Source organism: Bubalus bubalis, chromosome 6 (assembly GCF_019923935.1).
Source record: "Bubalus bubalis isolate 160015118507 breed Murrah chromosome 6, NDDB_SH_1, whole genome shotgun sequence".
Taxonomy (NCBI): domain Eukaryota; kingdom Metazoa; phylum Chordata; class Mammalia; order Artiodactyla; family Bovidae; genus Bubalus; species Bubalus bubalis.
Genome location: NC_059162.1, coordinates 119,906,641 through 119,921,656, shown reverse-complemented (window position 1 = coordinate 119,921,656; position 15,016 = coordinate 119,906,641). Strand labels below are relative to the sequence as shown.

Below are 15,016 nucleotides of genomic sequence, written 5' to 3'. Positions count from 1 at the left end.
TAGTGACTAAATAGCAACAGCCACATGAAAGGAAGAGTGACTGGCCCTGTGCATCTGCAGGCACAGCACCCACCTTGAGAAGTCTAGTCTGCTCTTTAAAATCTTCATCTTCGTCGGACTCTGCATCAGGTAAATGATAGATTTTGATGTTATGTTCCTCAATTTCATCCAGAATCTGAAAGAATGACCACACCAGGACCAACTGTAGCAAACTGCATGCTGACTGTTTCAGCAAGTGTGACCCGTCATATTAGAAACACGCCAGAACTATCCAAGTGTCAATAAGGAATCCTACTGATTAAAACCATTTTCAAATGATCTTACAAACCACTCAAAAGGCTGGCGTGCACTCCAAGGGGTCCTCCAGCCAGAATAACAACAGGAATGCACCCCCCCGGCCCTGCTGAGGCCACGGACCAATGGCCGTCCCCGAGCAGCCGCAGAGGGCACTGCACGCAAACAGCCCAGCAAGGGGCCGCTCGGCAGGGCCAGGAGGGGCCAGGGGGACACCTGCCAGTGGCCGGAGGGCAACAAGGAATCCAGGAGGGCTGGGAGGCAGGGCCGAGCGTGACTGGGGCTGACAAGTGGACAGCTCCCCAATTCAGGAAGGGATCGAGGGTCTCAATTTCATCTAACAGGCCAAAAGTGCTGAACCAAGTGGCAGAGTTGCCTAGAGGGAAAAAAACTGGGCTGGAGTGGAAGCTAGCATGCATTCACCCGTCAGTCTACCAGAAACCCAGCCCCCAAGCCCCTACACGTGCTGGGCACTCCGCCAGGTCTGGGGCAGGCTGGCCCTCTGCTTACCCTCACGCTAGAATCTGGGCCCTCAACGGAAGAGAAAAGACAGGCCAAGGCAGCAGGAAGCAGCTCTGCTTCAAACCTGCTCCCAAACTTGCTCCTCCTTAATGTGACTAGGGCCTCGCGTGGTCAAAGATCTCGGATGAACTCACTGTCCACACTACGTCATGATCTAAGAAAAGGCCCTCCCTGCATCCTGGCCCTGGCAAGCTGACCTTGGTCTACTCAGGACTGCTCACTCCCTCCCTGCTGAGATGGAGAAGCTGAGCAGGGAGCAGGAAGCAGGAAGCTGCTCTGTCCCCTGCCCCACAAGACAAGGCTTACACTGGGGACAAGGACAGAGCAAAGTTAGTAACTAGGCCACCCAGAATTGGAAGAGAGGAGTAAGAAAGTGACAGATCAACTCTAATCGTGCGTGCTCAGTCTGGGTGACGACAAGAACCAAGGGATCATTCTGAGATGGAGGGAGGGGCGGACAGAGGTCTGGGGACAGACGTTCTTAGATGAGGAAAGGAGCGTGTGGACAGGCACAGGAGAGAAGCCAGATAAGAGGAAAGGCCCAAAATTTCATTTCATTTCAGACTCTGAGATCAAGAACTATGAACTCTGTACACGTAATCAGAGATTGATATAGAGCATTCTAACCCTGACAGCTCTCTCCACTGCATGTCTGAAATGTACCCTCTATTAAGGTGAAGTCCCCGTAAGTATGAGCTGCTCAACTGTTTCCTGTCAGGGAGAAAAGTGCCCAAGTTCTCAGGTGCTCTTCCAAGGGCCTGCATGTTTTCTAAAAAACTGGCAACATTTACGACAATAAAGGAGAAGGCTGACAGAAGACATCAGGAGAAACACAAAACCACAAAGGTCACAGCAGGTGAAATCTTTTACACCATGGTAATCAGCGTCTAAAAATACAGCAGTATCCATGAGTCGGTAAAAACGCAGCCGAGCAGCAAGGCTCTAAAACCCGGAAAAACGCAGCAACGGGGTTCAAGTGCCTGGAAGAGACTCGGACCAGCGACCGGGCGAAGGCAGCCTGAGACGGGACGCCGTCCCCTACGCCTCAGAAGACGGCTACCCTAAACACGGCAAAGGTCCAGAGCTGGCCCGGGGTGGGGGGAGGCCCACACCCAGGCTCCAGAGAGGCAGACAGTTACCAACTGGTTTGAGGAAAACACAGGCTCTTTCAAAGTACGGTACACATCGACTTCCTCCTAAGCTTACACGACGGTGAGACACAGACACGCGCTGATGCTGGCAGCTCCAGCACGAGGGAGGCCTGCTCGGAGGCCCCTCCCCTCCCCTCCCAGGCCCGCCCCCCGGGAGCCCAGCACGCACCCTTTTCTTCAGGCGCTCCCGCTCCTTCAGGGTGAGCGTGTCGGCTTTCGCGATGACAGGCACGATATTCACCTTGTTGTGGATCGCCTTCATGAACGCAACATCCAGTGGCTTCAGTCTAAACATCGTGTTTAAGGGAAGAATTTTTGCTCAGAATCATTTCAGTTCTCACAGCGAAGCATGCAGATGTGGGGGACTGTAAGGCCGCAGGTGCAGCGGCCGCCCTCGCCCGCGTACCAGCCCGGGGCGCAGGCGCTCACCCGTGCCCGAAGGGGGAGATGAAGTAGAAGCAGCAGTGCACCCTGTTGTCGATGATGTGCCGCCTGTTCAGGCCGCTCTCGTCGTGCAGGTACCGCTCAAACTGCTCGTCGATGTAGCAGATGATGGTTTTAAAGCTGAGAGACACAAATACCAACCATCACGGGATACAAGAGGCAGCACCCCTGACTACAAAGACAAACAGGTTTCTCTAGCCCCCGCCCCTCTAGCAGATGGGATTTAATAACCCAACTGCAGGATGGAAACGGAAAACCGACTCCTAGGTTTGGCAACATGGTGGCTTTTGGAAACTGTGCCGAGAATCATTTCCTCTAAGTATTGAAGGTCGAAAGCCCGGATGCAATAGGTTACAAAGAGCCTGAGCTGACTGACAGGAGAGAGACAGGAGCGGGGGCGGGGAGCGGAGCAGGACTCCCACAGGTGAGCTGCCGAGGTGGCTGCAAGAGGGAGCCCAGGAGAAGGAGAAAGACAAGGGAAGCCCTCTGCCCCTCCACCCTCTCCCTGTGAGTGCTGGAAAGCTGCTGCCTTGGGTTTGTGGGTTTAGAACCCAGAAAGGCTGTACAGTGAAGTGGTGCTCTCTCCAGGGGGCACGGCCCAGACTGCACTCACAGTCCACCTCCTCACTTCCTCACTGTGCAAAGTCGCCAATAAGCAGCCAACGACAGACACTCGGTCTGGAGCAAGTCTCTTCAGAGACCTCATCTTCTTGAATACGCAAAGGAGGAAGACTACTGTGGTATCTTGTTCACTAGCCACGGTCCAAATCAAGGTGCTTTATTTATGTTAGCATTTGCTGTTTCGTTGGCTTTGTGATATCAGATCTCACTAGAGTGCTCTTAAAATACTCATTCCTTGTGAAATTCCTCATTAAAAACGCTATAGTGAGAATGATTTAAATTGTCTTATCATTCTGTCACACACAGCTACCCCAGACCCAGCAATCATGAGTGACCATGACGGACTGAAACACACAGAGACACACTTGGCAGGGGCACAGCCTCGTCACTGAGGGCCCTGGGGACGTACCAGTCCCTGCAGTTGATGGCGTCCCCATAGCCCGGGGTGTCCACCACCGTCAGACGCAGCTTCACCCCGCGCTCTTCAATCTCAACAGTGGAAGCCTCAATCTGGACAGTTCTTTCAATTTTCTCTAAAACAGAAGCAACCTTGTTACTTTCTTCCTATTAAACAAGTGACTCAGAAGGAGCTATTTCTCTTTAAGGACAGTTCTCAGAAGTAACATGAAAATTGTGTAAAAATGATCCCAGGGTCAGCAAGAGAAACATTGTAGCTGAGATTAAAGGGCTGTTGCCAGGTAAAAAAATGTCAATATTGAAAATTGCAACTTCTCTTCCTGGGACAGGAAGAACAATGAATGAATCATTTAAAGACTATCCAGGGACTGCAGCCCTATTGTGGGGGCCTAGACATTACTTTGCCAACAAAGGTTTGTCTAATCAAGGCCATGGTTTTTCCTGTGGTCATGTATGGATGTGAGAGTTGGACTGTGAAGAAGGCTGAGCGCCAAAGAACTGATGCTTTTGAACTGTGGTGTTGGAGAAGACTCTTGAGAGTCCCTTGGACTGCAAGGAGATCCAACCAGTCCATTCTGAAGGACATCAGCCCTGGGTATTCTTTGGAAGGAATGATGCTAAAGCTGAAACTCCAGTACTTTGGCCACCTCCTGCCAAGAGTTGACTCATTGGAAAAGACTCTGATGCTGGGAGGGATTGGGGGCAGGAGGAGAAGGGGATGACAGAGGATGAGATGGCTGGATGGCATCACCGACTTGATGGACATGAGTCTGAGTGAACTCCTCGAGTTGGTGATGGATAGGGAGGCCTGGCGTGCTGCGATTCATGGGGTCACAAAGAGTTGGACACGACTGAGCGACTGAACTGATTGACTGAGGGCCCAGGCTGATGGATCACAGCCCACTCAGCGGCCTCATGAAGCCCAGTGGTCAGTGCTGGACACACACACCCAAGGGAAAGGGGTCAGATGATACCTATGCCCACAGTAACTTTCTCCGTATGCAGGTTTTTTTCATGAGCAAACATTTTCACTTGATCCTCATCAAACATATAATATAGGCAGGAACTATTACACCCTGTAGCCAAGGAAATCAAGCATGGGGAAGACGGGCCACGGGCCATCCAAGCACGCCAGGTGTGCACCCCTTTCCCTGCACGACAGCTGTGTCCTGTGTCCAGAGTCACACAAAACAAACAGCTTGGCTAAGGCACAAGATCCTGACTGCGCGCTGCAGTCCCGGCCACACTGAGCTGTCACCGCAGCGCGGGAACTTCGTACCTGCGGCTCCAGGGATGACTCTTTCTGGGTAGAGGTCGGTCAGGAAGAGGCTGTTGATGAGCGTCGATTTTCCGAGCCCCGATTCACCTTGAAATGAAAAGGAGTGTGATGTCATGGCGTTACCTGCACAACACAGTCAAGCCTGCTGAGTGCTGACGAGAGGCCTGGCCCTGGACTAAGCACCTCACAAGCATCCTTCTCTGCATCCCATGTGACCACAATGGATTTGGCACAACCCCCTGGTCCCACTGATGGGAACAGGGGCTCTGAGGTCACTAGCCTGCATGCTCGGGCTGCTGTCCAGAGCAAGGCCTCAGCTGGAATCCAGAGAAATCTGGAGAAATCATAAGACCATAATTCGATATGTGGTGGTTTAGTCGCTAAGTTGTGTCCGAGCCCTGTAACCCTCACAGACTGTAGTCTTCCAGGCTCCTCTGTCCGTAGGATTTTCCAGACAAGAATACTGGAGTGGGTTGCCATTTCCATTTCCAGAGGATCTTCCCGATGCAGGAATCTAACCAGAGTCTCCTGCATTGCAGGCAGATTCTTTACTGACTGAGCTACGAGGGAAACCCAACTCCATCTGACCTCTTGCCAAATGTGTGGAATGGACTTGAGGTGGCTCCTTATTTTTTGATAAACAGAATGCACCATAGATTTTTAGGTATGGGCTCTGCTAACCTTTAGACTTACCACATTTCAGAAAGCTGAACAGACACAACATTGTCAAAGGCACCCAGCTTCCCGAGCTGTGGGGGCGGGGCGGGGATGCAGGGACACCCAAGACTCCCGTCACGTGACTGGTCGTGACCGGCCGGCCAGCAAGGCGGGAGCAGGCCCCCTCCCCCTTCACGTTTCCCTCACAGCCCCACACCCCCCCACTGGGCACACCCCATGGCAGGCAGCACATGTTCCCTCAAGCAGTTAGTGAGTTAGAAACTGCTCTTCAATACTATAAAGTAGCCTCCAATTAAAATAAATAAATTTAATAAAAAAAACATTAAAAAAATTCCTCTTCAACCACTAACTACGTATTCTGAATATTTGAAACTTCAAAGAAGATGCAGAGTACCAAAACACTGAAATGTATGTTCCAAGGAAGAACAGACAGACGCCATCACTTTGCTGGAGGTCGTCATCTAAGGCCTGCTTGCGCATGTGCTGGTCTGACTGCCCCTGGGCACCTCAGCTCCACCCCCTTTCTGTTATGTCCTGCACAGTCAGGGAAGGAGCACACATCTGACTTGAAAATTACCTCTGGGAATATCAAGAACAAAAAACTGAATCTGAAATTGGCAGACACGTAATTCGGACTGTACTTTAACTAGACTGCAGTTTTCATAGATGGGAAGTAGCATTAAAGGGGCAAAACCAGAATCACATATTGAACCTTTCCCAATATGAGAGTGAGAATATGACTAACACATGCTCTCGCGGTAAGCTACCCTTTTAATAATAAGTGTCCAGCGGCGCCCGTCCACTACAGGTGCAGAGGCCTTGGCCAGTATGCGCCAAGCCCTCTCCAAGCGCCTGCACAGGCGCAGGTGGGGAAACAAGGGCGAGTTCCTGGCCCCATGTGGCTCTGCAGTCCAGCAGGGGAGGTGATGGACAAACAAAGCCACCCTGTTACCAACTGAGTGGCGACGGCTCTGAGTGATCCAGCTGAAAGGGAACGCAGGCCAGAAGAGAACGCAGCAAAGGCGTCTGAGCGGAGACGGCCGATTCTAAGTCATGAGTCTCAGCTTTTAGGGTGTAAGTTACTGTTTCACTTGGAATCGCTTTTGGGTGACATGCACAACCTGCTCATTAGCTCAGCAGACAAGGCCGCCCGGGGCTGATTTCTGAGCACACCCAGCCCTGCTCTGCTCTGCGTTCACTAGCATCTCCACCTCCGCTGAGAGCTTCCCTAACAGGTACCTGGCGATGGGCAGACCAAACACACACATGAGGCGTGGGCCAGCGTGAATCCACTGCCACCTACACACGTGAACGCAAAGCACAGGACGCACTGCGCTGTCCGGCTTGCGCACAGCACACACTCGGCTCCGGAGGCTGCTTGTTGCCACCACCTCTACTCGCAGCCCATTTCTCTGCACTGTCGAGCAATGTTCCACGGGCGGATACAACCCACGTGGTGCTGGACAGACGCCTGCGTGTGTCCAGAGAAGCGGACACAAGCATTCACCCAGTCTGCAATGTGCCATCAGTCCTCTCGGGCACACACCTGGGAGCACGCGGCTGTGAGGAAAGCCCACGCTTGAGCACGGCACCCGCAGCGAGGCGGCTCCAGCTGCTCTGCCGCCCACCCAGCACAGCAGCCGTCTGGTGGGCGCGCGGTACCAGCCGGTTGTGGTTTTAGGGGCACCTTCCTGAGGACCTGAGAAGACGACACCCTCGTGTGTTTGCTGGCCATCTGCTTATTCCCCGTGAAGCTTCTGCTCACATCTTTTGACTCTTTGCAACTGGGCCACTTGTCTTCCTTCTTACTGAGCCTGCGGAAGTCTTTTATATTCCAGATACGAGTCCTGTGTCACATATGCTACCAGCGCTTTCTCGGTCTATGGCCCACTTTCTTATCCGTGCCCTTTGAGGAAAGCAAATTTTGAATGAAGCACAATGTATCATCTCCTTTTGTGATCTGTGTTCCTCATGTCCTAAGCAATCTGCTACTCCAAAGTCATAAACCTTTTTAAAGCTGTTTTCTTTAGACTTTGTTTTTAGACTTGTTTTCTTCTAGACTTTTCACAGCTTTCCAACTAGGTCAACAACTCGTTTTGAGTGAACAGGTGATGTTCAGTATGAAGGAGAGGTTGGAGTTCATTACCTCCCAATCATGCAGCTGTTGCAGCACTATTTGTGAAAAAGACTAACCTGTCCCCACGCCAAGTGACCTCGGCGCTGTGTCCACCGGGAGCTGAGCACCTGCGCCTGCCCCGCACACTGTGCGGATGCTGCTGGAAACCGGACGGTCTCTGTCATGCTCCGGGCCCTCTCATTTACAATTGCATTTCAGAGTCAAATGGCTAATTCCTGTTGTCAAAAGTTGCTGCAAATTTGGCTGGGACTGTACTGACTACGGATCCATCTGGGGAGGGTGGACACCCGCAGAGCCCAGCGCAGCAGGGCAGGGCTGAGGGTCCACAGCTCCTCGGCCTCGCCGGTTCCTCGCAGCAGCGCTTCCACACTGCCAGTGTAGGTCTTCACAGGCTGTTAGATCCTCCCTGAGCAGCGTGCTGGAGAAGGAAGTGGCACCCCACGCCAGTGTCCTTGCCTGGAGAGTCCCAGGGACGGGGGAGCCTGGTGGGCTGCCGTCTATGGGGTCGCACAGGTTGGACACAACTGAAGCGACTTAGCAGCAGCACCATGTACCTCTTATGTTACTGTAAATGGTACTGTCTTTTAAAAATATTTTTTAATGTAATTATCTTTGATATTATATTTTCAAGTTTGTTTTTAAACTACTTGTTGGTAACATACAGAAATAAAGCTGATTTTTGTACACTCACTGGGAACCTGCAACCTTGCTGAACTATTTTGATCTAATAGCTATGTAGTTTTCTTATGATTTTAATATACACAAATACGTCATTTGTAATTAAGGAGAGTTTACTTCCTTCTCTCAGTTTTTTATCAGTAAGAGTGCTGCTAACTACAGGTATTTCCCCTTCAGAACCAGTGACTGCTTTCCCATGTTAAACCATGCATTCCCACAATAAAACCCCCTTTGTTTAGGAAGTACAGTCAGTCTTGCTATATGACATTTGCTTTGAAACTGACAATCTGTTCCAACACAACGGATATATTAGGGAACAATTTCCACATAATACAAACCTCACAATTTCTTACAGGTGATGAGAAACCAAGTCCAGCCAGCAGAACCAGCCCGACGAGCACTCCCATGGCCCCCAGCCCAGCCGCCCACCACAGGCCACGGCCAGCCGCTTCCCGGGCCTCAGGCAGCACCACTCCTCACAGCAACACTCGAGCTGCACCCGGCCGAGGCCCACTTTCCCACCTCGGGCTCAGGCGCTCGTCTGGTGTGGTACTTTTGATGTCTTAGCCAGTTCACGTGTAAACGCAGGTGGTTTTCGCTATTGTTCTAATGTGCGGTAGAGGAAGGCTCTGAGTGGGCCCGCTTCCCCACGAGCTGCATGGCTGCACAGCGTGACGACTGCTGAAGAACACGCATGCGCTGCATCGCACTGGAGCTGAGTGCTGTGAGCCTTCCGCACCGCAGGACCTGCGGCCGCCTTAGTCGACTGCTGAGGAACACGCATGTGCTGCATCGCACTGGAGCTGAGTGCTGTCAGCCTTCCGCACCGCAGGACCTGCGGCCGCCTTGGTGAGCCGTCAGGTCTGCGCTCCTGAGGGAGTCAGTCCACTTCTCCGGTCATCTGTGACAGGGTAGCGCTGGCCTGACACTCACCACGAGAGCGTCTCTGCTGAACGTTCCATGTGCATTCAAAGAATGTCTACCCTGCAGCTGTTCAGCATTCCTGGCAGCTGCGCCACAGTTTGATGGTACAATTTAAACATTCTACACGACCGACTTTCTATTTGCTTCCTCAGTTACTGTCAGGAGTGTTGGAAACTCTTGTTTGTATCTCTCTCGTCAGATCCTGCATCAGGCTTATTTAAGATGGTGCCGTTTTGAACAGACCCCTTACTCGTTAGGATATGACGTTCCTCACGTCTGGGATTACTCGGGGGCAGACTTAGAGTCTGCTTTGTCCAAAAGGAAGGCAGGCACCTCAGCTTTCTTGCGATTGGGGCGTGCGTGGTAAGGCCCCGTTCCTTTATGTCTCGCTCCTTTCTGCACAGAAGGGCCTTCCCGGGGCCGTGGGACTCCGCCCGCGGCCCCGCCTCTCACTCGGCATCCAGGTGCACACGCCGCCGGGGCTGCGCTCACACCCCTGGACGCCGTCCTGCTTCGTCTCATCTAGCGTTCATCCTTCTCCACTCTCTTTTGGACTAAATACTTGTTTACATTCTGTTTTAACAAACCTACTGGCTGCCAGCCAGATCTTCATTTTTCCAGTGGCTGCTCCGACGTTCACAGCACGCACGGTTAACTCAGCGTCTCCCTTTTGAGCACTTTCTGTCACCTCACCCATCGTGGAAGCTCACAGGCGCACGCGTTTATCCACTCCCTGCCCGCTGTGTGATCCTGCTCATCTGACCCGTGCACATTTCACACTATTGATTATCTCTGAAAGAAACAAAAAGCACATAGTCTTCTACTTACCAACCCCACCTGTCATGCCCAGCGCTCCCCTTCCTCCGCCAACCGGAAAACTTTATCTTTCTTATGATGTAGTTTAATACTCATCAACTCTTTCCACTAATTTACAAGAAAATGTCTTTATCTTCTCTTTCCCACTTCCATTTTTAAGGGTTATTTTTGATGAACACAGAATTCTTGGCTGTTTTTAAGAACTTTAAGCCGTCCTTCTACAGGGCTTACATTACTCCGGATGAACCGTCACTGACCTCTCTTACCTCTGGTCCTCTGTATGTGCTGGTTTTCTTTTTTCTGGCTACCTGTGAGATTGTCCCATCTATCAGTGGTTCTCACCTTCTGATCCTGGGTCCTGGTGCACTTTTGTATTTATTCTGCTTGGTTCTTTGGATGCTTTCCATTACCCCCTTTCTTCTGCAGTGAATAATCGGTTAAGCCCATCAAAAAATTTTTCATCTCAGGTGCTGTATATATTTTAATCTTTACAAGTTCCATTTTCTTCTTTTCTGGATCTATTTCCACTGCGTGATCTCTCTCCTGGTTCCGGGCTACTTTCTTCTCCCTTCTCTGCAGATCCAACAACTTTTTGCCCGATGCTCAGCACTGTGAGTCATACTGCAGGTGTCTAGACATCGATGTCCTTCTTTTGAAGTCATAGGCTTTGTCCTAGCAAGTAGTTGGATCATTTATAAATAAACTTGATCCTTTTAAGGTTCATTTAGAAGTTTTGATAGGGAGGGTGTAGACCAGCCTTTACATGAGTTTACTCCTGCTCCCACGCAAGGACTCTCCTCACTGTCGCGGGTGCCCTCGCCCCTGCCAGGGCTCTCCTCACTGTCGCGGGCGCCCTCACCCCTGCAAGGGCTCTCCTCACTGTCGCGGGCGTCCTCGCCCCTGCCAAGGCTCTCCTCAGCGTCGCAGGCGCTCTCGCCCCGGTTGGCTGAACTCCACTGCCTCCAGGCAGCCTCCAGCTCTGCTCTGCTCCCTCCTGGCGGCTCTGTTCTGCCGGACTTCCTGGAAGCTCCCCACCCTCTACCCGCACGCGGACCACCGTGCAGCCTCAGGCGAGAGGGAGCCCCGCGCAGACACGCGGCGGGAGGCAGTCTTGCCTCGGAACTCTGCCTGGGCCTCAGCCCCTGAACGGTGGTCTTCCTCCACCGAGACCACTTGCTCTGAGAGGTTCACTCCCCTGGGAAGGGCAGGTAGCCAGCAGCAAGTTGGGGTAACTTTACACTTCATATAATTTTTTCCTTCTCTCAAGGATCCAAGTCCTGCATTCCTGTTCAAAGTCTTACAAGGGCTGTTTCATACATCTTGCCCAGCCATCTGGTTATTCACACCAGGAGGACTGGTCTGGTATAGTCATTTCAGGGTTCAGCAAACTACAGTGCTCTGGCAAATCCAGCCCACTAGCTCGAAAACAAAACAGCTTCACCAAAAGCTGTAAGGCTCACAGTGCCTTAAATACTCACTATCTGACCCTTTGCAGAAAGTCTGTCAACCCCTGAGTTATTCCATCAGGGCTGGAAATACAAGTAATGGCTTGTATGAAGCAAAGGAACCATGTCGCAGGCTGCACTGCATCTCTCTTCCTGCTAGAGACCCGAGTCTGCACAATCATCATCATCAGGTAATTACGCTCCTCAAACGTGGCACTAGTCACTTCTCTGGGCCCAGGGTCCCACACTTCTTTTTCCATCTCAGATTGGTGAACTGTTTATCCCAGGAAACAACTGCTGGCCCCATTCACGCGTGACCACCCCATCAAGCTCTTCCAGTGGCATCTTAGCATTTGGGGAGAATTCTGCAGCTATTGAGATTGTAATAAAATGTGATACAGTAAGGAGAATTAACTGTTCATCAACTTAACTTTGTTATGGACACACTAGAATTAACTGTTCATCAACTTAACTTTGTTATGGACACACTAACCCGATACACATGCCATAACCATGATAAAAATGCGTCTGACGTAATAGGAAGACATTTCAGGGAAGCGCTCGATTTCAAAGGACTATAAGCACTCATTTAAAAATATATGTGCAGTAAGGATTGTCCCTTGTTTAAAACATATCTACAAAAAACTAAAGAGTTAATTTTATGAGTATTAAATAAACACACTTCTAGTTAAATATATGTTACCTTTAACGTACAACAAATTACTGTAAAATTCAGAAGCCTACACCAACCACAGACATTCATCATCTCACGGACTCTCTGGGTTGGAAGTTCAGGCGTATCTAAGGTGGGTCCTTATGGCTTGAGGGTCTCTCTGTGGTCACAGTGATGTCAGCCAGGAATGGCGGTCACCAGCAGGCCTAACTGGGGCGAGGACGTTTCTGAGATGGGAGCCTCAGTGCCTTGCCTGTGGACTTCTCCATAAGGTACTGACTGTCCCCCCGAGGACTGCTTCAGAGAAAGCGAGGCACAGGCCACAGTCTCTCTAGTGTCTTCATCTGGCAACGACCCACTGGCTGCCCGGGGAAGTCCTGCCCCGTGGGGCAGGGACCAGAAACGCCTTGGGCACCAGGCAGCAAGGATGGGGCGGGGGCACCTCAGAGGCTGTCACGGCGAGCTCACCCTCTTATCGCACAAGCAAGGAAATGACAGGCCAGCTTTCCCGTTGTGCTCCAGGAATCTCCCCAAATTCGCGAGGTGTGTGCCTCTGCCCACGGAGGAATCCCGTGGCTCTGGAGCCCACACTGTCACATCCAAGGGTGGGAAAGGGAGGCACCCACAGATTCAACAACCCGAGGGCACAAGTGAGTCTCTTACCAACCACCATCAGTGTGAATTCAAAACCTTTTTTCACTGATTTTCGGTGAACTTGATTGGGAAGATTTGCAAATCCAACATATCCAGGAGTTTCTGGATTTATAAACTGAGTTTGTTGTTGCTAAAAAAAGAACAATTAAACACCTTATTAGTTGCTTTTAACATATTATTAAACCTGTGACAAACACAGATATCATTAGTTTTCACAAATCAAAAAAGTATACACATAAATCAATACTTCCAAAAAGTCACTGCGATCAGAAAGCTTAAAACCATTTAAAATACTAATCCAATATCATTTCATGCCTACACGCCGACCTAAAATAACATTTCTGTTAAGCAATTAATCAACACACCGAAGATACATTAACTCATCTCAGTACAATTTCAATCTTGACGTGAGAAACTGTCTATAGAGTGAAAGGAAAGTCAGTCAAACTTGCAAAGTAAGGCCCAACTGATAGTGGTTCCATCCATCAAACTCAGCTAAAGAGCAGCTTCAGGAGAAGCCCTGCCTCCTGCGGTGGCCCAGCTCCTCAGAGTGGAGCCCTGGGTGACGCAGGCCGCCGAGGGGCGCCATGCTGGGAATCCCACCTCCCAGACCGAGAGAAAGAAGACGGAGAGCCCCTCGACAGCCTAACACGAGGGGGACGCCACACCGTGAGGGCTCTAACACTGAGGAGTCTAGGCTCTGGCTTACTGAACGTGGCACGAAATCAAGACACAGCAAGAGAGACTTATTAAAAGTAAAATGCAAGATTTAGAATGGTATTTCCTTTGAGACATATTAACATATTCACATGTGCATGCACACAGGTATAAAAACAATATTCACAAATGTTACAAGTGGTTATTCTGAATAAAGGAATTATGGCTAATTTTTATTTTCTTTTTCGCTTATCAAAGATCCACACTGATGCCTATATAAAAAATTAAAATTACTGTGATGTTTCTGTATCGCAGTAACAAACACCCAAAGACTTAAAAATAAAAGGCAAAGAGAAACAATAATCTTGCAACTGTAACCACAAACTCTGCTTTTCTCAGCATGTCTTTTAGAATCCACTTCTTTCAGGGCTCTGGGCTAATTTGTAAGAGCTGACATAAGCCAATTTATCAAGTTTGAGAACCCAATCAATTTCATCATGATAAATTATTGCAATTTTAAAATGATTATTTTAATGGTCTGCTAGGTATAATCTCAGGAGGCTAAACAGATCATCATTAATGCTGTTAGAAACAAATTGAAAATCTAAAGAAAGAAACCTCAAACCTTTTAGGATGACAGTTAAACTATGAATCAAATATTAGTTATACAATGACTATAAAAGGTTTGAAAACAAAGCAGTTTCTCCTTATACTGTGGATACATGATGAAGTACGATCTCTTACCTTAGACATCTTTAGTGAAGTTTCGCCAATCTGTTAAAAAAAAAAAAGTACATTCATACATACACACACATATTTAATACAGTATGAACTGATATGCAATTACACGTGAGGCGCCAACAGCTTCTGTTTCACTCAGCTTCTTATAACATCAAATACTTCCCCAGAAATGATGAGATTTTCACCTCTCATTATATAAACTAGGTATAAAAAATTAAGCTAACGAAAGTGACCACTTACATGCACGTATACATAAATATATATATATTCCACATTCCCAACAATACCTTTTTTAGTACTGCTTATACATTAGGCACTAGATATGCAGTAGGAAAAAAAGACAAATTCCCACAACCTCTGGAATTGTGTAATTTCCTTTCTCTCCCTGAAAACTTTGCACACGGTAGAGATTCCTGTAGTAGCCTATCTGTCTGCTGCCTGCTGGGGAGGGTGCCTGAGCTCCGCAGACAAGACTCTGACCCTGGGGCACACAGAGCCAGCAGCTACGCTTATAGAAGGAGAAAGGACCGAAGGTGCCTGAGGGTTTGAACCCTGGGAGACATGGAGTGTGCTGGCCAGCCTTGGTAAAAAGTCAGAGATGTGAATGCCTTCACATCTGATTCTTTTCAGCACTTAGAAAACTCCTTTCACTTTCCTGACTCTCCATATCCCCCAGATGGATACATTCATTCCTGAATACTGCACAAAGTTTCCTTTTTGAATGGAAATAGTCCTAACCAGCCCCGAAAAAATGTTTAAGCGAGGTTAAGGCAGTTAGAATTTGTAACTCTAATTCCCTGGCAGGATGTCATAGAAGACAAGGGCAGAGCCTGGCTTCTCCCTTCCAGGTGCCTTGAAAAGCCAACCAGAGGGGAGGAGGGGGCT

At 49.6% G+C, this 15,016-nt stretch overlaps 1 protein-coding gene across 2 annotated transcripts in view; it reads right to left on the bottom strand.

Annotated features, from left to right (window-relative positions):
* Nucleotides 1-15,016, bottom strand: part of SEPTIN2 (septin 2) — a 28,095-nt gene that overhangs the window by 7,014 nt on the left and 6,065 nt on the right. For both annotated transcript variants that reach the window (XM_025289319.3, XM_006077123.4), the window contains exons 2-8: nt 14,135-14,164; nt 12,743-12,863; nt 4,729-4,815; nt 3,442-3,565; nt 2,397-2,531; nt 2,137-2,254; nt 74-175 (exon numbers count right to left, since the gene is read on the bottom strand). In XM_025289319.3, coding sequence (XP_025145104.2) covers nt 74-175; nt 2,137-2,254; nt 2,397-2,531; nt 3,442-3,565; nt 4,729-4,815; nt 12,743-12,863; nt 14,135-14,143 — 696 coding nt within the window. In that variant the 5' untranslated portion in view covers nt 14,144-14,164. The remainder of the gene's footprint in view (nt 1-73; nt 176-2,136; nt 2,255-2,396; nt 2,532-3,441; nt 3,566-4,728; nt 4,816-12,742; nt 12,864-14,134; nt 14,165-15,016) is intronic.